Consider the following 24,418-nt stretch of genomic DNA (forward strand, 5'->3'; position numbering starts at 1 on the left):
GGGCATGGTGGCAGGCACCTGTAATCCTAGCTACAGGGGAGGCTGAGGCAGGAGAATCTCCTGAACCCAGGGGGCAGAGGTTGCAGTGAGCTGAGATCATGCCATTTGCACTCCAGCCTGGGCAACAAGAGCAAAACTCCGTCTAAAAAAAAAAAAAAGGGTTAGGTCACATAGCCAGAGTCACATGGTCCATGAAAACGTCAGGCATCAAACCCAGACAGGCCAACTCCATATTCAGTGGCACTGACCACCGCCTTCTGGTGCCTCTCAGCAACTCACCTAGGATCTAGGCAAATTCTTTTGGGGATTCCGAGAGTACCATGAAGTACTACATGAACTACACCAACAATTCCCATGCTGGGAGGTGTCACAGATGTTCCTCAGTAAGGTTTCATGGTCATATAGTGGTAGGACCTGCTTAAGCTATAACTCTGTACTGACAAATTACAATGCACATTATGTTACAGTGTTTATACTTTTTAAAACCACAGTATTTCCCAAATATAATGTACCAAGACATGCTTAATGTGGAAAAATACCTAAAAGCATCTTACTCCACAGAACAGAGAAAGGGAAAAGCTGACTTACACTACTGGGATCAAAAAAGAAGTTAGAGTCCCAAATAGGGAAAGTAAGATTTAAAACAGCCTCGTTATGTTCTCTTTTTCCACTGTCACAACTCACTTGATTCTAGGAGGATATAGCAATCTCTTCTTCAGAGGTAGGCTAACATGCAAAATCCTCCGAATCTTCTTCCCCTCCCTCTTCAAACTATTGCTTAGTTACCTCAGGAAATATTCTCCCCTCTTTCCCATACCTCATTTATGAGGTCCCCACAAATGACCTCAACAAAGATGACAGTATAAAAACAGTGCCACTGAGATAGCTCCATCAAGAGGGAAAATGGATTGCATTTTGAAGTTTAATTAGAGCTGCGGGCTCAGATGCAGTAACTCATGACTGTAATCCCAGCACTTTGGGAGACTGAGGCAGATGGGTTGCTTGAGGCCAGGAGTTCAAGACCAGCCTGGGCAGCATTAGCAAGACCCTGCCTCTACAAAAATTAAAAAATTAAAAATTAGCTCAGCATGGTAGCATGTGCCTGTAGTCCTAGCTACTTGGAAGGCTGAGGCAGGAGGATCGTTTGAGCCCAGGAGTTCAAGACTGCATGAGCTCTGATCACTCCACTGTATATCAGCCTGGGCGACAGAGCAAGACTCTACCTAAAACAATAATAATAATAATAATAATAATAAATTAGAGCTTCATAACCAAATTCTAAACCTCTTGGAAGTACCCATAATTTTCAGAAGGTACATATCCATTTAACTTCTAACCCTCTACTCAAATCCCAAGAAAAGAATCCAAGAGAAATACAATGCTTTATGATGGTTAATGTTTTTAGGATTTTATCACTGAATTACTGGTTTATAAATGTCTGGTTCTCAACTTTCACTCTGTGTTCCCTTAGCTTATGATACCACCTTCTTCTAGTTCTCTTTATACACCTCTGAATGGTTATTTATGGTCTTCCTCATGAGTTTCTCTTTCTTTGCCCATCACAGTTGTTGGCGCCTCCCAGAATTTAACTCTCAGCTCACTACGTTCCCTCACTCTTGCTTCCTGGGCATAATCGCTTCCTCTGTCATACTTTCAGTTTCCTACAGTAGGCAGGTGACTCCTACAGTTGACTGTCCCAATAAGCAGATGAGCTCCTCCACTAGTGCAAATGCTCCCCAGGGCCTTCAGATGCACACATCCAAAGCCTCCTGAACATCTCTGGCTACATATACTACAAGAATCCCAGCTCAAGAAATCTAAACCTCGTTGCTTTCTCCTCATACCTCCTGTGCCTTCTTTATCTCGGTGGTGCCAGCTTTTACCTGATTACCCCACTCTGGTCTGAAAGTCGTGCTGGACTCTATGCTCTCCCTTAGCTCCACATCTGATCCTTAACATGGCTAATGAATTGCTCTTTCTAAATGTCATATTCACCCCTTCCTTTCAATCCCACCACCACCAACCTTGGCAAGGCTGTGGACACAGCAGTGCACTGCACTGTTCTCTCAAATGGTCTTCCTGGTTCCCATTCTGACCCCTCAAATCCACACCATTACTGAAGGTAAATCCGTCCATATCTCTGACCACCTAAAATCCTTCCTTAGTTTATAGTTTAGAGTAACCAGCTCTCCACAAACTTATCCCAGTTCGTAATCTTATCTGTTCATTCTCCTTTCCTTAAGGGTTGGAGGGGAATTTGTATTTAAAAAGAAATTATACTCACAATTTTGAGAGGCCCATTTTTACTTAATAATAGATAACTTTCATTGTACCCTTTCTATGAGTCAGCACTCTGCCACACAGTTCATCTATATTATCTCATTTAATCATCACAACATTTCTAAGAGGTAGGGCTATTTCCATGGTTTGTTTATTTGTTTCTTTGTTTGAGACACAGTCTCGTTCTCTTGCCCAGGCTGGAGTGCAGTGGCGCGATTTCAGCTCGCTACAGCCTCCGCCTCCTGGGTTCAAGCGATTGTCCTGCCTCAACCTCCTGAGTAGCTGGGGCTACAGGCAAGTGCCACCACACCCAGCTAATTTTCTTTGTATTTTTAGTAGAGACGGGGTTTTGCCATGTTGGCCAGGCTAGTGTTGAGCTCCTGATGTCAAGGGATTCACCTGCCTTGGCCTCCAAAAGTGTTGGGATTACAGGAGTGGGCCACCTTGCCCGGCCTCCATGTCTATTTTACAAATAAGAAAACGGCCGAGCACGGTGGATTACACCTGTAATCCCAGCATTTGGGAGGCTGAGGTGGGCGGGTCAGGAGATCGAAAGCATCCTGGCTAACACTGTGAAACCCTGTCTCTACTAAAAATGCAAAAAATTACCTGGGTGTGGTGACGCACACCTGTAATCCCAGTTACTCGGGAGGCTGAGGCAGGAGACTCACTTAAACGTGGGAGGCAGAGGTTGCAGTCAGCCGAGATCACGCCACTGCACTCCAGCCTGGCAACAGAGTGAGACTCCATCTCAAAAAAGAAAGTAAAGAAAAAAGAAAACCAAGATTCAAAGGGGTTCAGTAAATTTGCCCATGTCCACATAACTAGTAAGTCCCTGAAGTAGGACTTCATCCCAGCTCCGGAAGCTCCTAATATGGGTCTATGCTTCACACAAAACGGAGAACCAAGCTTGCCTGTTGCAATCAGTGAGCATAGCTATAAAGGGGGGCAGAACGTGTAGAAGAAGGAAAGAGAAATTCATATAACTATGGACTAAAGATATTATGTAGGTGAAATCAAATTTTGTGGGCTCAAACTTTGATACTCAATTTTTTCTCAATATTAAATTTGATCTGAAATTCAATCAGGCACAGAAACACAGATTTATATAAATATGGTACCAAGAGAGAAGTCCAGGTTTATATAAACACGACTTATGCCCATCGTGAACCATTTAGAAAGTTCTTCATGTGATTCAGTTTAACTAAAGCCATATTTAAGGATTCACATCTTTCTATCTGATATATGCACATCAGAAAAAACATGCATAATTAGGTATAATACGTCATAGTCAGTTCCATGTATCTTCAAAAATGAAGGAACACATTTAACTTCTGTCAATTTGCTTCCATTTACAAGAACAATTCTGTGTTTTAAAAAAGTGCACTTCATCACATGTAGCCTTCCGTATTTTCACACAATGCCATGCACCCACAATTCGTAATAAATCCGCAGTAACTCAGATCACATTATAGCTTCCTAATTAATGTTCACTCTCTTCAATACATCTCCTTCTCTTTCCTCAAACCTCTGAATACCCCCCATACCGCCTGCCTCCCTCAAAATCCCACCCACAGGCACACCCAGTCGACGACTTTGCCTCAAGACCTGGGTGCCCCCCAACTCTGTCTGCATTCCCATCTATTCTGGCCATATCGCGTCCCATTCCCCCGCTTTGGGGAAAAGCCGAGACCCTCCATTTTCCCAGCTTCTCAGGGACTTCTCTTCAGCAAATGGCCTCCTCCCTCCTGCTCCTGAGTTTCTCCCTTGCTGGTGGATCATTTCCAGGACCATGTTGTTTCATGTATCGCCACATGAAACAAAAGCCAACGAAAAAACCTCACCAGGTCCCCATATCTCATCATGCTTCCCTGCACAGTAACACTTCTCCCAAAAGCCACCTGTAATTGCAGTCTCTGCTTCTCCTATTCTCTCTTCACCCACTTCAGTGAAGCAGCCGCTAACCCCACTGCACAACCACCTCCGGTCAGACGCCCTGAGACCCCACAACTCCCCATCCAACCAGCACCCTCCGTCTACCTCCTCCTCCCCACTCTGGCTGCATGCGGCCAGACACAACGTGCTGCCTCAGGCGGCTGCGCTTGCTGTTCCTTCCGCCAGGGGCGCTATTCCACCAGACGCCCCTGCCTGGCCCACTGCCTCACTTCCTTCAGGCCTCTACTCCAATCCCTCAGAGCGGCCTTCTAGGACCAGACCATCTAAACAGTCCACTCAACCCCCAGCTCCGCTGGATTTCACACCACCATCATCTCCTATTCTCTCCAACTACTTTATTTTTCTTCATAGGCCTTTTACTGCCTGATATTAAATTACAAATTTTTTGTGTTTCCTTGCTAAGGTTTTGTTCTCCACCCACTTCATTTCTCTCACCACCTACACACATGCACACACACACACGCACACATGAAGGTAAGTCCCATGAGGACAAGGATTATTGTGTCTTATTAACCACTTACTCCTAGTAACTAAAAGAGTGCCTGGAATATAGTAGATGCTCAATAAATATACTTTGATTACATGAATATTCTATGTTATTAAATATTTCAAATTATGAAGAACGCAAATCTCTGGGATTTGAAAGTATATCTTTCTACTCCTTTAGATATTCTAGTAGAATCACGTTTTGGTAGTGGTTTCAGAATGGAAAAGATTTATATATTTTACCTTTCTGATGTCACTCGGATTCGTTCCTCACAACTACAGTTCACAACTTCCATCTTCTCATGGAAGTATTTTTCCACACACTGCTCTTCAAAATCATGAAGTTTTTTCAGATCCTCCTTACTCAGGTAGAGTTCTATAGAAATAAGTATGAAACACAGAAAGAATCATTATTCATCTCAGGGCATGAGTGGCTTTTCTTCCACTTGTATTGAAAATGAGAAACGGTAGCCTGTTGTGATAAAAGTTTGTCACCTTGTCAAACTATTTCTAATATTAATGCAGAAACAGCATCAACAAACAACTGAAAGCCGGGCGCAGTGGCTCACACCTGTAATCCCAACACTTTAGGAGGCTGAGGGGGGTGGATCCCTTGAGCTCAGGAATTAGAAACCAGCCTGGACAACATAGGCAGACTCTCTCTCCACAAAATAATTTAAAAATTAGCTAGGCGCCTGTGGTCCCAGCTATGCAGGAAGTTGAGGAAGGAGGATGGCTTGAGCCTGGGAGGTCAAGGCTGCAGGAGCCGTGATCACGCCACTACACTCCGGCATGGGCTACAAAGCGAGACTCTGTCTCAAAAAAGGAAAAGAAAAGAAAGAACTGGAAACACCAGCCTGGGTCTCTCCTATTCATTCTTTGAAAATGACTCATATGTAGAATTCTTTCTCTTCAATATTTTCACAGGTAGGAATGTTTTCACATTTAACAAAAATTCACTGCATTTCTATGAAAATGGGGAATCTGATTGTCTTCTTTTCTCTCTGCCAACGCTTTCTAAAATTAATTAAATTTTAATTGATTCATATTAGATGTACATATTTTCGAGATACATGTGATAATTTGATACATTCATATAATCAAATCAGGGTAATTGGTGGCACAAGCCTATAGTCACAGCTACTCAGAAGGCTGAAGTAGATCACCTTAAATATTTACCTGTCCTTTAAGATAGAAACATTTGAATTACTCTCTTCTAGCTATTTTGAAACGTATAATCAATTAATTTTAACTGTAGTCAAACTACTGATGGCAGGGCATGGTGGCTCATGCCTGTAATCCCAGCACTTTGGGAGGCTGAAGCAGGTGGATCACTTGAGACCAGGAGTTCAAGACCAGTCTGGCCAACATGGTGAAACCCCACCTCTATCAAAAATACAAAAATTGGGGGTTTCCTTTCTCGGCTTTGGTTTCCTTTCTCTGTCTCTGTATGGGGGAGCTTCCTCCTTCTTATTTGCCTATTAAACTCTCTGCTCCTTAAAACAAACAAACAAAAAAAAATTAGCTGGGTGTGGTGGTCCATGCCTATAATCCCAGCTATTCAGGAGGCTGAGGTGGGAGAAACATTTGAACCCAGGAGGCAGAGGTTACAGTGAGTGGAGATCGCTCCACTGCACTCCAGCCTGGGCAACAGAGCAAGACCCCATCTCTAAAAACAACAACAACAACAACAAAAACCCTACCGAACTATTGAACACTAGGTCTTATTTCTTCTATCAAAGTGCATATTTGTACTCACTAATCAACCTCTCTTCCAACTCTTTTAGCTATTACAATGACAGTAAATAACCAATAGGTTAAATGCAAGATTAGAAGAAGGCAGTCTGTTGAAATTAATCCAGTAAGTATAAGAAAGTTTTACCTTGTTACACGGAGTTTGTGCATACTAAGTCCTTCTACTGAAGAATGAGATATTATTATTACCATTCAATGGCCAATCACGGTTGTATACCTTCTCTGACACAATCATAAATAACTCATTAAAAAGACACATTACTAAGTGATATTATAAGGCTAACGCAATTCTTCATCAAACTCCAGCATTCACATTTGGTCTACTACTTTGGCTTTCACTCCTGCCTAATAGAATAATATACCATCTTTTAAGCAAGTTTATAATACTTAGAAAATATATAAATGAAATGATGCTGCTAAAAGGATTAAATTGGAAAGTTCTCTTTCTTGAATGGTTTTGCTTACATTAGGACAAAAAGAACTAACATGGTTCTCCAGAATTTATTTAAAATGCAATTGTTACATTATTTTCTGAAAAAAATGACAAAAGATCTTAATTTTAAATTGAAAACATGGCTAAAAGTATTATTCAGCTGTAAAATGTATTCACAACTCAGATATACAGTGCTTTCTGATTTAAATGGCAGGAAAAATTTTTTCAGACACTGAAAAGATTAGTTATCTCCCATCCCCTACCCAACTCTAAACTTCTTTCATTGAAGAATCTCCTATGAGCAAGAAACTTCACAGGTGTCATGATGTGAACCTTATGTGGGTCCCTGAGAGCAAACAATCCAGAGTAATTCCAATGACAGGTGCAGCTTGCAGTATGTGGCGCTTTCCTGTAATTGTCCGCAAGGTGGCACTGCTGCCCCTTGTGTAAATGTCTTTACCCTCAATATAAAAGATTAGAAGCAATGTTACGAAAATTCAAGAATGTTCCAGAAAGCTCAGGGTGAATTCATTGTAAACTTTACTCGAGTTTTTATGAAATCATCCTATAAGCACAGACCAAGGTAAACCCAGGAAACGTTCTTTCATGTGGTACTAGGAAGTCTGAGCAAATCCTAGTCAATTCCAGGATTTATCAAGCAATTCACACTCTGCTATTAGGTTGCAATGGTTCTGCAGCCAAAGCGTGGGACATCTCTCTACTAGCAGCCTGAAATTCACAGTATAATTATAAGCCTTCAAGTTAACTTCAGTTATGCTTTGGCTTTCGTACAAAGGCTGAATCTCTTGGTCAGGGAGTGGGGTATGAAAAAGAAAAGAAAAAATCTTCAAAGTGAGTTAGGAGGAGAAAAAATACGTCACAGAGTCACCTACCACCAGCAAAAGCATATCACCCTGTTAATCCCATAATATACTGCAGGGGATGACCTGTCCCCCTAAGAACCCACCTAAACACATAAACAGCCCACTGTCCCTTAGCTGAAACTCCTGGAATCCAGAGTATTTTAGAATTCAGAACTGCTCTTTTCTAGTTTCAGAAAGTTAATACAGTGAATATATCATAAATGAAGTGAAATCCCTAGTTAAGGTTAAAGCAATCCCTAAAATCAAACATATTACTATTTTCTTCAGCAACATCAATGAATATTCATACTCCAAGAAATAAAGAAAATAAATGGCTTCACATCAATTCTTATCAGCCTTTTTTTGCCAAATAAGTTTTTCCTCAATTTATGAAGAAAAAAGGCTTTCAGTTTTCAGAGGTATTTTAGATTTAGGAATTGGGAAAAGGATTGTGTATTTATGCCACCTGCTTCCTGTATTTCTGGGAACTATCTAGAAATGGGCCTGGTACCAACTGTGGAATTGCTTGATAGGAACTACAGAAGATTTGTAAAACCACCAAATGCAATGTTCTCTGACAACAATTAGTATGATAGTCATATCATGCAGTGAAGATCTGGCTAAACAAGATGAATTAGGAAAACCTCAAAATACATAGGCTTATGCTTTGTAAAAACAGAAGTCAGAATCCCTATTTCCGCATCTTGACTCACAGTGTTGCCCAGGCTGAAGTGCAGTGGCTACTCACAGGCACGATCATGGAGCACCCCAGCTTTAAACTTCTGAGCTCAAGCAATTCTTGTGCCTCAGCCTCCTGAGTAGCTAGGACTACAGGCATGCACTACTGCACCCAGTCTCTGAGTTGAGGTTCTTGAAAATAAGAAACATCCATTTCAGAATCACCTCCATGCTCAGTAGATTAGAGAATCAGAGGACCATGACTCTGGTTAATAAGTTAAGCCCAGCTTTGCTTATCTTTTCTCTCAGACCCCAAGGCCTTCTGTAACTCCATTCTGTCTGAATTCCATCTTCCACAACAAGGAGAACAGTACAGGTCACAGGACTACTCTCTAGGAGTTATTCTGATGAGTTCTCTGGTCAGCAGAGAAAACACAGGTTTTCCATGTAACCTAAAGCCTTTACACAATCAAGCAGAGATTCTCTTCCTACCTATTCCTTTCTAAGTATCCATTGATCTTGGCAAAAGGCACTGCGACCTCATAATGAGGTCAATATATTTACTTAGACCCAGGGCATCAGCTGATATTCTATTGTCAGGGAACTCCCAGAGCCCCCCAGTGCCCTGAACTTAACTTATAATACTCCGGTGCATCTTTGCCTTGAATCTGTACTTTTTGCTCTCTTCCTCCTGCCTCACACAGAAAAACTTACTTAATCCAACGTCACCTTCTTCTTGGTCATGAGGAGCTCGATGACAGCACAGGCGGCGGAGGAGAAGGCCCACGTGGCTCAGCAGGATGAGAGGTGGGGGCAGCCAGGGCTTCTCGAGGTAGGTCATGATATAGCGATAGCGGTTGTATTTCCACAGGTTATTTGAAATGGATTCCATATCTAAGTAAACGTTGCTGTAAGATGAAGTAAGGGAGGGACAATGTTTTAATATGAAGTCTTGAAAGGTAACAGATTCTATATTTTCCAACATTTATGATTAGTTCACCTGACATTACCAGCAGTTACCCAACACAAATACTATCCACTGTGTTTACGATTCTTCTTCCACCAAACAAAATATATTAGCTACCTTCTACAATCAAACATGCTAATCAGAATAACAAGCAAAAGGCAGACATTACAATCAGAGAAAAGAAAATGTCAACGTTTTCAGTGTAATGAACAGAAAATCTGTTCTGGAACTCAACACTATTCTCAAGTCACCATCTCTTCTCACATAAAAGCTCTTTTTCAGTCCATAATTCATCGTTTGTGGGAAACAGATTTAATGTTCCTCTGTATCATCGATCTAATGTCAAATGTGAGAACTGCTAGAAAAATCCCAGTTAAAACATGCAAACAGAATGGTGTAAATGAAGAAATGGAAGAAGAATCAATTCATCTTAAATCAAAAAGCAGAGCTTCTATGAAAATCCAGACAAATTATTTAGATTAACTTTACAATAAAAGTAACTCCTTATTGGTAGGTCACTTTGTAGCTGTAACATGGAGATAGAACAGTGAATATTGATATTATAGAACTTGCCATGGGGGTAATGACTGGGGCTACGGTTATTCTGAAACAATAGATCATCCTTAACTACTTAACTTTAAGTATATAATATGATATAAGAGGAACACAGTAAAATGTCCATCTTAATATTGTGCATAAACTAACAAAATTTAGTTTCTTTTTTAAGAAAAAGAGTAGAACTTGAGGAAGGTAGCCAAATTTAGCAAATAAAAACACAGATAACCCTAAACTTGAACAGTGATAAAGGAAAGGAACCAGGATTATCCTGGAGAACACCATCTTTGGGTAAGAATAGAGGTTTCTCAGAATCCATACAGAAGGTGACTGAAACATAGATGACTGGGTTATCTCAGTAGTTCTCAAGCATATTCTCTGAACCAGCAGCGTCAGCATCACCTGAGAACATGTCAGAAATGCACATTTTGGGGTCCTGGTCAATGAGTGAGAAACTCTAGGGTTGCACATGCTATTAATAGTTGTTTCACTCCAACATGACAACAGCCTTCCACCAGCAGGTCGGCGTATTTAATTTTGTTTGTTTGTTTATTTTTGGTTTTTTCAATTATTTTATAAAGAACTGTCTATAACTGGCTCCTGGACAAGTAGTCAGATCTGGGGTTGGTCAGTTTGTGTGGTCTTCAGTGTGTTCATCTCTAACATGAGAAATTTGTCCTATGCGAGGATTTCTTAACTTCTTTTTTGACACTGGACGTTTGTTTCTGTCGTTGTCGTTGGCCAGGAGGCTCAAAAAGAGGCCTTTATTTATCTAGCTCAAAGTATACACTATCAGAGTCTTGTTTGGTACTCCTTCTACTAAAATAGTTCAAATCAATGTTTCTACCACTGTATCAAAAAGTTCTATTCTTTTTTGTCTCCCCACATCAGAGTGGTTGAATAGAAGGTAGAAACAGGCCGAGAGTCCATAGGCTCCCAGCTCTAAACAGTGCCACGGCAGGAAGGGGTGGCTCCGGGTCTCACTGTGGCACCTTCTACAGAAAATAGACGTAGCTGCTGGGCCCGGGGACAGAAACCAGACAATTCAGTCCATCTCCAAAAAGCAGCACAAATACTTTCCCCGCACTGTATGAAAAATACACACCTCTAGCACTCTGCAGTTGCGCATTTAGTTTTCTTTAAGAAAAAAATCAAATTAGTAGTATGTATCCTGTTTCCTCAAGTTTCAAGAAAAAAAAATGAAAGGTCACTTTTTTCTCTTTAAACACTGATGTGTAGCTAGCAACTTGGATAAAAAGGTGCCACCCTACAAAATGTGCTCAGCATGTTCTGATGCCAGGATGGGCTTGGCCGCCTGGGCTGGGGCTAGAAAGGAGACCTCCATCCGTCCCAGTGGAAACGGAAGTCGAGTGTCCATGCTGCATTTGGCTTCAAGATCGAGAATCAGAGCCTTTAAAATGGAGAGGGGGCATCTGAAAGGGCACCCCCACTGGGGGCTTCCAGAGCTAAGGCTCCAGAATGAAGGGGTCGCCCTGCCAGTGACAGAGCTGGGAGTCACTCTGAGCTGCAGCGTCCCCAGGATCCCCTTGTGGGAGGCCCTATCTGACCCTCTCCAGCCCATGGCTCTCTGCAACTGCCACCTGTACTCAGGTATATAGCTTCGTTGCTGCTGGCTTTTAAAATCAGCTATTATATTTGAGATGTGACTGTCACCAACAGAGTTCTCTCCTAAAAAGCCATCCCAGTGCTGTGTTGGCTCAGGGGGCACCGGCTTTGTGCTGCCTCTGTAACAGGCAGGAGAGTTCTCAAAGCAATGTTCCCCTGATCCCTGGACGCCACTGCAGCATTAGGGACAGGATCAGTCCCCTGGAGGGGAAAGGTGGCTTCAAGGCTGTTCTCTGGGCCATTTGCAGGAGATCTGCAGGTACCAGAAGCCTGTACTTATTGCTGCTTTCAGTGGTGGCCAAGCCAACCAGACCCAAACATGAGGCACACGGGCTCCCTGACTTGGCTGCCACTCAAAATTGACCCACACCCCTTGGGCTGCTCTGCAGTTCTTTGGACTCCAAGACCCAGAAGGGCCTCTGCTCAGCTGCCCACTTGGGCAAGACTCACTGGGTACCATGACCAGCAGGCGTTCACCCAACCTCGAGTGTACACCTCTAGTGACTGGGAGCACACCACCTGACCGGGTGACACTCCTTCCCAAAGGACCTTCCCAACGACAGAGGTCCAAAGAGCCTCCTGGTGACACCCACAGCAGGAGCGTCATGCCATCCCATCACCAGCACCCACTTACCTGCCTGGGGCTAAGATGGGGGGTGTGAGCCTTTCCCCTGAGAGCAAACGGGCAAGGAGACACTGGACATTTTTAATAAATAAAAATCTCAGACTACCAGCCTGGGCAACATGGCGAAACCCTGTCTCTACCAAAAATACAAAATTCAGCTGGGCATGATGGCACACACCTGTGGCCCCAGCTACTCAGGAGGCTGAGGTGGGAGGATCGCTTGAACCAGGGAGGCGGAGGTTACAGTGAACTGAGATCACACCATTGCACCACTCCAGCCTGAGTGACAGAGTGAGACCCTGTCTCCCCTCACGCCCCCCCAAAAAACTCAGACCCTTTTATTATTTGATATATAAAAATAGCTATTATAACTAAACACCAGCAAATATTCTAAGTTCCTAAAATGGTTGGGCTAAGAGAACTGATGACTATCATATAACAAGTAGGAAGGTATGTCTTCCCCATGTACAGGTAACAACACAGCAGTCACTTTTTTTTTTTTTTTAAGAATTCTGATTTACTTTGCCTAACTCTCAACCTGTGTCTTCCCTACTTTCATTACTTATACTGCATAAATTGATTTTCTCTTTTCTTATCTTTTTCTCTTTGGTAAGGTAAACAAGGAATCAAATACCTAGCACAGTGTCTGGCATTTAAGAGGCATCTAGAAAATATGAGTTTCTTCCCATTGCTTCACTTGGTTTCTTTTGTCTACAAAACAAATACGTGTCAGGCACTCTTTTCAGTGTTTGAGATAAATTGCTTGCTTCTGAGCAAGACGAGAAGAGGTGAGGAAGTGGGCCATACCGGTAGCTGCAGGAAGAGCATTCTAGGCAGAGGGAATAGCAAGCACAAAGGCACCTGTGTGGTCTGAAAAACTGAGGGGCCAATGTGGTTGGAGAGGAATGGGTCAGGGGAAGAGTAGTGTGATGCATGATTTAGGAAGTGACAGCTGGGCGCAGTGGCTCATGTCTGTAAGCCCAACACTTTGGGAGGCCAAGGCAGGTGGATCACGAGGTCAGGAGTTCGAGACCAGCCTGGCCAACATGGTGAAACCCTGTCTCTGCTAAAAATACAAAAATTAGCCGGGTGTGGTGGCATGCACCTGTAGTCCCAGCTACTGAGGAGGCTGAGGCAGAAGAATCACTTGAACATGGGAGGCAAAGGTTGCAGTGAGCCAAGATCACCTCTGCAGTCCAGCCTGGGCAACAGAGAGACACCACAAAAAAAAAAAAAAAAAAAAAGAAGTGACAGGGGTCATGTGTGGTGGCTCACACCTGTAATCCCAGCACTTTGGGAGGCTGAGGCAGGTGGATCACTTGAGGTCAGGAGTTTGAGACCAGCCTGGTCAACATGGTGAAACTCCATCTCTACTAAAAACATAAAAATTAGCCAGGCGTGGTGGCAGGCACCTGTAATCCCAGATACTTGGGAGGCTGAGGCAGGAGAATTGCTTGAACCCAGGAGGCAGAGGTTGTGATGAGCTGGGGTCACACCACTGCACTCCAGCCTGGGCAACAGAGCAAGACTCCATCTCAGAAAGAAAAAAGAAAGAAAGGAAAAGGAAAGGAAAGGAAAAGAAGAAAGGAAGAGAGAGAGAGAAAGAGAAAACAGAGAACAGGGGAAGCTGGGAGCAAGTGAAGAAAGTATATCAAGAACTCCTTCGCCAACCTGCAATTCCATCACTTGCTATCCTTTCATAATTCGAACTTACTGCCTAATCACAACTCAAGATCTCCTTGCATTTTGATGTTGTTACATTGTACTTTCCCTCCACAGTCAGTCCTCCATATCTGTGGGTTCTGCATCTGTGAATTCAAACAACCACAGATTGAAAATATTTGGGTAAAAGAAAAGGATGATTGTGTCTGTGCTGAACATGCAGAGACATTTTATCTTTGTCATTATTCCCTCAACAATACAGTATAGCAACCATTTACATTGCATTTACACTACATTAGGTACCATAGATAATTTAGAGATGTTTTAAAGTATATAGGAGGATGTGCATAGGTTATATGAAACACTACACCATTTTCTATAAGGGACTGGAGCATCCATAGAATTTAGTATCCGCAGGGGGTCCTGGAACCAGCCCTCCACAGATAACGATGGATGATTGCATTTATTATTTCACCATTTCCCACGCTCTGCGTCCTTCTTACCAGTAGTTTTATGCACATATTTCAAAACAATAATAATAAAACATAGAACACACAAAAATCAAAGGTTACATACTCAAAGTACATGTGAATCTACTCAACATATCTGCTCACATTTCTTATTTAAATAAAATAATCATATTTAATTGAAATAACTTACTTGAAGAAAGCAATCAACAGGTTCACCATGATGATATATTGCACGAAGAGGTAGACAGCTTGCAAGAATGGAGTAAGAAAAGAACCAGGAGGGCAGGATGGCTGGCTTGAACAAACTACAAATAAAGAATTTTAAAAGAATGAGAGATAAGATGAATCACAGTCCTGCCACTCTAGACAAACATTTAGCACATTAACTGCACAGGATACCATAAATTCAAACATTTTTAGATTTAGATGATTGTTTTTCAGATTTATTTTACTCTTGCTAACTACGAAGGCACAATTTCTGCAAGATGGCAAAATCCCATACATACCATCTATGTCTCCAGCATAGACTTCTCCGTATATCATCCAGTATGGCTCAAATACAATATCTCGAGCTAGGCTCCAAGATGGTGGCTCCTTTGGTGAAAGGATGGCCTTGCGTGCCACTCCAAAGCTCAGCAAGACTATGGCCATGATGATCACAATATAGAACATGTTTGCTGTCTGCAAAAGAGCATAGCACAACCAGAATTTTACCACAGATTTGAAGTTCAAAAGAAACCAAACACCAGCAACCATCACAATTATACCTGCAAATAGTAAGATTGTCTAGTCATTGACTAAAACACCCTTGCCCACGAAACAGCTAGACTTTCTTTGGCTAAACTCTTTTGTTTTCTCACACAGTATGTATTTCAAGTCAACGTGGTCTATGGAATAACATAAATGTGCTGAGAGGAGAGAATCTGTTCTTCTTTGTTTAAGCAGTAATGAATTGTGAACACTTTTTGATTAGCTAATATCCAACTTTGCCCCCACTTGAACCAGAGGTTAGGAAAATTAAAAAAAAAAAAAAAAATAGGGTATTGTTGAATTCATCCAAAGGCTCCTTATTCCCAGAATTGTCTTCAGGAATTGATTACAGTCTAAGAAATTGATCAAGCCAGTTTAATTCCATCTATTAAATGTACATCAACTCAATCCATTAGTTTACTGTAACAGAGAGAGCGTTCACCACAATTCCCATCAGTATTTCCAGAGGTGCTCTACGTCTCTTAGCTTCCCTTCCATTAGGCTGGGGCTGTGAAACCTATTCCAACCAGTGGGCTGTGGTCTGATGGTGACTTGGGCACTTCTTGTCCAGAGCAGTTAAAAGCCATTAGACTTTCTCCATCCCTCTTACTCCCTGCCATAGACCTCAGGAGCCAAATGTTCACATAGCTATGTCACAAGACAAAGGGATCTGAGTCACTGCATAGAGGACAGCCCCCATGAGCTCTCACCAAACCTTGCATTAGGCAGAAATACCTTTGTGCTAAGTCACTGAAATATATTGGTTATCTCGGCATAGCTTGTCTCATAAATACTAATGTCACCAAGACAAGAGAAAACCTTTCTGGTCTAAGAGAAAAATGTCAAATAGGAAAAATCTTTGGAGTCCTGGAGGTTGTCTCTTTTGTGTCTTCTTTGTTTGTTTGTCTTAGCACTACCCTTCATTCTCCAGAACTTGCCCCTTCCCTGCCAATAAGTATTCTAGAAGGAAAAGCCAAAGCTGATCTTGAGACACTGTACTTATTAAAGGGTAAGTCTTAGGTCCTTGTGAATAGCCAGATGGAAAAAGCCAGCCAGGCTCAGTAGCTCACGCCTGTAATCCCAGCACTTTGGGAGGCGGAGGTGAGCGGATCACTTGAGGTCAAGAGTTTGAGACTAGCCTGGCCAACATGGTGAAACCTCGTCTCTCCTAAAAAATAAAAAATTAACCGGGCATGGTGGCAAGCACCTGTAGTCCCTACTATAGGCTACTCGGGAGGCTAAGGTAGGAGAATCGCTTGAACACAGGAGGCGGAGGTTCCAGTGAGCGGAGATTGCACCACTGCACTCCATCCTGGACAACAGAGCAAGACTCAATCTCAGAAAAAAAAATAAAAAGAAAAAAGAAAAAGTTGACACAACTGTACGGCAAGCTCAGATGACAGACTGGAGCTAGGTGGCCCAATTTTCAATCCCGGCTCCCCATATATTCCTTTGAGGAATTTACTTAACCTCCATTTCCTTGTATGTAAATGTGTGCAATAATACTACCTGCCTCCTAAAGTTGTTGCTAAGATGAAATGAGTTAATATACACTAAGTACCTAGAACAGTGTGTGGCCTATAGTAAGCACGGTTTAAGAGTGTGATGGTAGGGGAGAGTCAGTGAGCGATAAAAGAATAAACGGATATTTTAGCAGAAAATATCATTGGTAATAGCCTCACATGAATCTGGTCCTCAGGAATTACTGTGCTCAGAGACAGATTTGACTCAATCTCATACCATCTGGCCCTAATCAAAAGGGTAAGCTGAGTGTCCCAATCAACTAAATATGCAATATACTATCCAAAGTCATTTGCTAAATACAAGTTTGTGGTTACATGGAAGGCAGTGGTGACATGATCTTGCTCGCTGTGCTTCTATAAATAATTCCAAAATGGCCAGGCACAATGGCTCATGCCTGTAATCCCAGCACTTTGGGAGGCTGAGGCAGGAGGATCATTTGAGCTCCGGAGTTTGAAACCAGCCTGGGCAACATAGTGAGACCCTGTCTATATAAATAACAAAAAAGAATTAGCTTGGCACGATGGTGTGTGCCTCTGGTCCCAGCTACTCAGGAGGTTGAGGATTTCTTGAGCCTGGGAGGGTGAGGCTGCAGTGACCTGTGATCACACCACTGCACTCCAGTCTAGGTGACAGAGCAAGACCCTGTCTCAATAATGATGATGATAATAATAATAATTTCAAAAGTTAAACTATTGGATATAAACCATGAAGAACCATTAAAAAGAAGCCAGGCATGGTGGTGGATGCCTATAGTCCCAGCTACTCAGGAGGCTGAGATGGGAGGATCCCTTGAGCCCAGCAGTACAAATCTAGCTGGCACCACATAGCATGTTTACAAAGAACACTAGAACAACAGGGTGACTACAGTTAATAATGAATTGTACATTTAAAAATAGCTGAAAGAGTCTATGTGAGTTGTTTGTAACACAAAGGATTAACGCTCGAGGTGATGAAAACCCCATTTACCCTGATGTGATTATTATGCATTGTATGCCTGTATCAAAATATTCCATATACCTCATAAATACATACACCTACTTATGTACCCACAAGAATTCTTTTAAACACAATTTTAAGAAAGAATACCAGGATATAAAACTAGACTGTACTCACCATTTTTGCAATCATGGTCACATATGGACCTGCATGTTGATTCACGGCAAAGAAGTCCAGGAGCCGTGAGAACCAGAATATGATGTCTATGCAGTAGATCAGTCTTCCCGCTGTGTGAAAAGGAGGGTCACCCCATCGAAGGGCGAAGCCAACTGAAAACAGGCCAATGGCCACAGTTTCTGTTAAGTTCCAGTACTCACTAATCCATACCTTCACCTTTTGAGTAAACTTCCCGGGCTCTGAAGTACAGATCTAAAAGAAGGAAGAAGGAAACTTAAAAAAGGAGGTACAACCAAAGAATCCCGTTAATATGATCTTCTTAAATACACAAACTATTCATTTAAAGAGTAATCTAAACCATGCCAAACCTTAAAACACTCGGGGATTTCAGAGACTTAAGTTATCAGTAATGAATTATTTAAACAATGCTATAAAGATATAATTTAATGCATTCAATAATGCTAGATTGTCACTTGAAACCCCAACTGGAACTAAAAAAAAAAATAGAAAGCACTTTTTCTAGCTTTAAATAATCCTGAAATAGCATTAGGAAACACCAAGACATTTTAAAACTCAATATTGCAATGGATCTGTATAGATACGATTTCATTTCAGGAGGCACAGCAGGGTGCAAAGAACACTGGATGGAGCAAGGAATCCTGTAATCCAGTCCGACTACTGCTATTTAGTGAGATTCTACCAAGAATGTGATATTGGGCTGGGTGTGGTGGCATACGCCTGTCATTCCATCACTTTGGGAGGCTGAGGCAGGAGGATCACTTGAGGTCACGAGTTCAAGACCATCCTGGTCAACATTGTGAAACCCTGTCTCTGCTAAAAATACAAAAATTAGCCTGGTGTGGTGGCAGGCACCTGTAATCCCAGCTACTCCGGAGGCTGAGGCAGGAGAATTGCCTGAACCTGGGAGGCACAGGTTGCAGTGAGCCGAGATCTCACCACTGCACTCCAGCCTGGGTGACGGAGCAAGACTCCATCTCAAAAACAAAAACAAAAACAACAACAACAAAAAAAAAGAATGTGATATTGGAACTCACTGAGAAAAGAAAATACATATCACCATATCAGACAAACGGAAATGTAAAATAGTACACCTATTTTCCCTGAAGCATTAAAAAAGTGGTACAATTCAGATAACTATCTGTTTCTCTCTTGACTTATTTTCTATAATCTATAAACTCCACATAGGAATTAGCAGGCAACATAGGTATAATTACAAAGAATATAACTATATAATGTTGGTTATATTACCTCTAGGACAAAATAAATATAGGTAAATACACACACATAGAGACATATATTGACATCTAAAACAGTCTAAGTCATAAATATTTATGATTGCAGTTATAACTTACAGGAATGTTAGTTTTTGGTTTTGGTTTTGTTTTTGTTTGAGACGGAGTCCTGCTGTGTCACCCAGACTGGAGGGCAGTGGCACGATCTCGGCTCACTGCAACCTCCACTTCCTGGATTCAAGCAATTCTCCTGCCTTAGCCTCCCAAGTAGCTGGGATTACAGGCGCGTGCCACCACGCTCGGCTAATTTTTTGTATTTTTAGTAGAGATGGGGTTTCACCATGTTAGCCAAGAGAGTCTTGATCTCCTGACCTCATGATCTGCCTGCCTCAGGTGCTGGGATTACAAGCATGAGCCACCACACCCTGCCCCCACCCCGCTTTTTTTTTAAGTAACTCATTACAAACTAGAAATTTTTACAAGTTTTGTTTTTTCGCTTCTTGGATTATCTGCCTCAGAGAGATTTCCAGCTTCAATTTTCAAAGTGTTTGGTAGGAGCTTTCAAAAGCTATAAACATATTCCTTACATATTGCACAACGTCAGCCATTTATGTCACTCATTAGATGAAATTGATAATATGAAAGTAATGCAAGGCAATAAAAATCAACCCCACCAAAAAAAAAAAAAAAAAACCCTGGGGGAAATCAAATAGTTGGAGGGTTTAATACAATTCTATGGCATCATCTATCCTTTAGGATTGGTAAACACACCAGGATATCTGCTTCAAAGATAACTGCTTCCAAAGTGCACCAACCAACAGAAAGCAGCTGACAAGGATAAAGGGCTGGAATCAAGGATTCTCCCCCAAATAAACTTCTTGCAGCATGTAAGTCAAGGTCAGTGTTTCCTGTCTTCCCCCATCCTTGACGTGTCCATTTTCATCATCAGAGCCAAGGAGTCTTTTAGTGGACACCTGCAGAAGCCGAGGGCATATGTGGAAGATAAAGGTAGATGGCAGAACTCACCCCCCTGACCGCCTCAATAGCACTGGTGAAGATGTAAATGCTAACAAGCCACTCCTGCGCGCTGGGCTGGGGCTGCATCTCCACCAACACGGTGTAAGTGAACAGCATGAGGAATGCCAAATACGCCATCTGTGAGGAGGACACACATTCCCCAGACGTGAGTGAGAGCAAGCATAGAGCACGCCAAGCAGACGCAGATGGAGCAGAAACCCAGGCATGAACTTCAACACAATAACATGAACACATAACTAGGACCACCTTTGGGTTATCGATGACCTAGTATCAAGGAAAGCACAACAATCCATAGTCTTCTAGTCTAGGATTTAGAGGCAGGAATGAAATCACTGTTCTCAGATGCATGGAAGGACACACTGTATTGTTCTGCTGGCTCCTGACTGGCATTTCCAGGACCCTGCACGTCCAACAGGGGCGCTGGCAGGCTAACAGCAAGCCCAGGAGGAATCACAGGCCTTCCCCTCCATCTCAAACACAGAAAGAAAACGTGTGTGAAGCATGCCAGATCTTCAGTGGCAATAGATGCTTATTTTCAAATACAACGAACTGTGGCATTTACCACTGCTGGGAGTTCTATTTTATGTTGATTAAAATGCTGTTTAATACAAAAGTTGTGTCCAACTGTGAGCCCTTTTAATTAAGGACTGTTTGTCAATATTTATATCTTCAGCACTCAGCACTCTGCCTGACACATGGTAGACATTCAATAAATGTTTGTCTAATTACTGTGTATATATATGTATGCCTAGATTTCCAAAGTCTTGAAAGAATTAAGACATAGCGATCACACATATAGATACATAGTGATTAATAGCTTTGTAATCTTATCTAATATTCTTATCTTCTTAAGATATATTCCCAGAAGCAGAATATCTGCCCATGCACATTGAAAACTGTGACAAATATTACTAAATTTTCTGACAGAAAGGCTTTACCAGTTTACACTATTATCAACAATGTATGAGACTTCAGTCCTCTAATAACCTCAGAGACAACACACAGTGCTCACTGATCAACACTTGCATTTAAAAACCTCGTATCGGCTGGACACGGTGGCTCACGCCTATAATTCCAGCCCTTTGGGAGGCCAAGGTGGGCGGATCACCTGAGGTTAGGACTTCGAGACCGGCCTGGCCAACACGGTGAAACCCCGTCTCTACTAAAAATACAAAAAATTAGCTGGGCATGGTGGTGTGCACCTGAAACCCCAGCCACTCAGGAGGCTGAGGTAAGAGAATCTTTTAAACCCAGATGGCCAAGGTTGCAGTGAGCTGAGATTGCGCCATTGCACTCCAGCCTGGGTGACAGAGAGAGACTCCATCTCAAAAAAAAAAAAAAAATCAGTTGAGAGAAAAATGTGTGTGTGTGTGTTCATTCTCATAAAAGCATATTATTTTAACCTTGATCCCTATTTCTCATATATTTTTATCTACCTACATGGGTAACTCTGCTTCTAACTTTAGTTCTGCACAGATAACATAGAGAATAGCTTAAACCATTTCTAACTATATAAGAATGGTATTATTGACAATAGGTGGTCTTTTAGGTAGTCATAATGGATAATAGTGCCTATGATTTAAGGAGGTGTAGAAGAGAAGCATGTAAGAAAGTAAAGGTAAATTTCAGTAATTCTATACTTCTCTTGATTTATATCTCAAAGTCTGAGTATTTTTGATGACTCCTCAAGGACATACTTTAAGTTAATTTGTTCTATCAAGCATTTAAGTATTTTTGTCATTGGTTTCAGCATGGCTAGACAATTGACTCCTTAACTTTTACTCTGAGGTTCAGACCTTAGCCCATTTGTCTGTATATATTTTATTATTTGTATTTTACTATCTCCATACACTGATTCCTTATACTGGACTCATTTACATACATCAATGTTCTCCCCTACATAACTGCAAGCTGCTTGAAGTCAGTATTGATGTTTGGCAATGTCTTCTTCTCACCGCCCCCTCTGCTGCCTAGTATACTATGTCTTAAAGACAGCAGTCAGCTCTCAGTAAAATCAAATTGAATGACCTGAACCTTAGGTTACCCTCAGCCATAACTTTCTTTCTAATATGTATAGTGTACGACTATCTGAATCTGGAAGATTTATAAGCAAAAGACTACAAACAAATTCTATAAGTAGATATTCAGATTGAGAAAGTAGCCCACAATTCCTCTACTTGAGAACAGGTTGGATTCCTAAAGGCTATGTTAAGTCTGTTTACTCATTAGTCCAAAGTGGCATTACACAAAGGCTACAAGCAACCGAAGCACTCACACCTAGGTAAAATTAAGCACTAAACACTCTGGACATTGGCAGTATTGCTTTTGACTCTTTTTGTTTCGTTCCAATTATTAAAAACACCATGGTGAGCAGATCTGGCTGGTTTTGTGCTATTGCTTAGCTTTGTTCCTGTTTCTTAAAGCTCCTGAGCTAGAAATTTCCAAGGGAAGAAACGCCTGAATACGCTTTTCCCAATGGTATGACAATGGTTAAAACTCTCCCAGCACTCCTGTCAGAGTCTTTCGTATATGTTGTTGCATGTTACAAAAATAGCAAAACCTCATTGTTTGAAAGCAGATGTGATTTTTGGAAACAGATAAAAATCATACACAGCTATGTACTTATTCAATAAGTATAGGAAATAAGTGTGTGGTTGGCCAGGTAAATATTTGGAAATACAACACATTTAGATAAATATCCTTTTATAGTCACACTTCAAATGTTTTAGATGTACAAACTCTTGGCCATGAGCTATTTAAGTATAGATAAGCATAAGAAAAATAAATGCTATGGGAGCACATGTTCTCAGGATCTCCTGAGGGCTGTGTCGTGGAAAAAAATATTTAAAAAAAAGAAAAGAAAACTTATGAAATAAATGTGAAAAGCACTCAACACATCTAAAGCATAGTTCATGCTTTCTCTGTCGCTCTACTATCCATAATAGATTTGGTATTTGTTCACACAGTTCAGCTTCTAAAATATTTCATTTTCTCTATATATTTATAAGCATATACTACTGAAGGCAAAAAAAACACTTGCATCATTTTCTATCTATATAACACATTCCTACGAAGAAAATGCTGATTCCATTGCTGATTTTCTAAGAACCCACCCACCTATTGCTTAATTCTACAAACACTGCTGTTAATTTGGTTGTTCTACAGATCTTTGAATGCTCAGTCTCCCTTCAAATGGTAAGGTTTTACCATTTTGTGAATGTGCAACAACATATTTGAGGGACTCTGATAGGAACGCCAAGAGAGTTTTAACCACAGTCACATTGTTAAGAAAAGAATATTCCAGTGTTTCTTTCCATGGAAATTCCTAGCTTAGGAGTTTTTAGAGACAGAAGCAACGTTAACCAGTAGGGCAAAGCCAGCTAGATCTTCCCACAATAACAGTGCTAACTCTTAGCACTCAAAGAGAGAAGAAAATGCTTGTTCTCAAACTCCAAAAAGTAGGCGAGCTCCACCCTAACCTCTCCCTGCCTTCCTCCAGTCTTCTTTGCTACCTACTTTGTCATGCCCTCGCTTTTTTTTAACTAGGTTTCTACATTTTTATTGCAAAGTGGCAAATCAGGCATATTATCAATATCATCACTAGCTATCAACCATCATTCATCCGACATATATTGTTGTAATGAGACCAACCGTATAAAACCAAAACTTGACAATCGGAGCACTGTAGAACTCATAGACTTTCCTGGTCCATGGAAGGTGCTGGGGCCCACTTTCCAAACCAAAATGCTGATTTTCATCCAGTTTCTCATCATGGCCCCTTTCCAAATCATACTCTTTCTATAAAATAAACAAATAATCATTTTCTTGTCAGCAGCTTAACTAAAATAGTGACAAGCATGAACATCCAAAAAATATCATAAATAATATATTAGAAATTAATTGGCTGGGCATGGTGGCTCACACCTGTAATCCCAGCACTTCGGGAGGCCGAAGTGGGCAGATCACCTGAGGTCAGGAGTTCGAGACCAGCCTGGCCAACATGGAGAAACCCTGCCTCTACTAAAAATATAAAAATGAATCGAGTGTGGTGGCACATAACTGTAATCCCAGCTACTTGGGAGGTTGAGGCAGGAGAATCGCTTGAACCTGGGAGGCGGAGGTTGCAGTGAGCCGAGATCATGCCACCGCACTCCAGCCTGGGTGACAGAGCAAGACTCTGTCTCAAAATAATAATAATAATAATAATAATAATAATTGGGCACCCATATGCCAAATTATAATCTTACCTTTGAAGGGAGAGAAAACTATATGTATTGTATAAATTATTGGCCAGGTAAAACATATGAGTTATTTCTGAAGTGCAAGCTGACTCTGTAGTAATCAAACCCAAAGTAAGAGTAGTTCCAAGGATTTAAAAACTGGT

General features: G+C 41.5%; 1 protein-coding gene across 35 annotated transcripts in view; it reads right to left on the minus strand.

The window, feature by feature from the left end:
* Positions 1-24,418, minus strand: part of TRPM6 (transient receptor potential cation channel subfamily M member 6) — a 196,124-nt gene that overhangs the window by 42,591 nt on the left and 129,115 nt on the right. For 33 of the 35 annotated variants that reach the window (XM_077966225.1, XM_077966218.1, XM_077966235.1 and 30 more), the window contains 7 exons: positions 23,686-23,832; positions 20,023-20,151; positions 17,744-17,995; positions 14,863-15,037; positions 14,547-14,661; positions 9,166-9,359; positions 4,966-5,098 (listed from right to left, as the gene is read on the minus strand). In XM_077966225.1, the coding sequence (XP_077822351.1) occupies positions 4,966-5,098; positions 9,166-9,359; positions 14,547-14,661; positions 14,863-15,037; positions 17,744-17,995; positions 20,023-20,151; positions 23,686-23,832 (1,145 nt within the window). The remainder of the gene's footprint in view (positions 1-4,965; positions 5,099-9,165; positions 9,360-14,546; positions 14,662-14,862; positions 15,038-17,743; positions 17,996-20,022; positions 20,152-23,685; positions 23,833-24,418) is intronic. The other 2 variants (XM_077966229.1, XM_077966227.1) reach the window with 1 other exon arrangement.

Source organism: Macaca mulatta, chromosome 15 (assembly GCF_049350105.2).
Source record: "Macaca mulatta isolate MMU2019108-1 chromosome 15, T2T-MMU8v2.0, whole genome shotgun sequence".
Taxonomy (NCBI): domain Eukaryota; kingdom Metazoa; phylum Chordata; class Mammalia; order Primates; family Cercopithecidae; genus Macaca; species Macaca mulatta.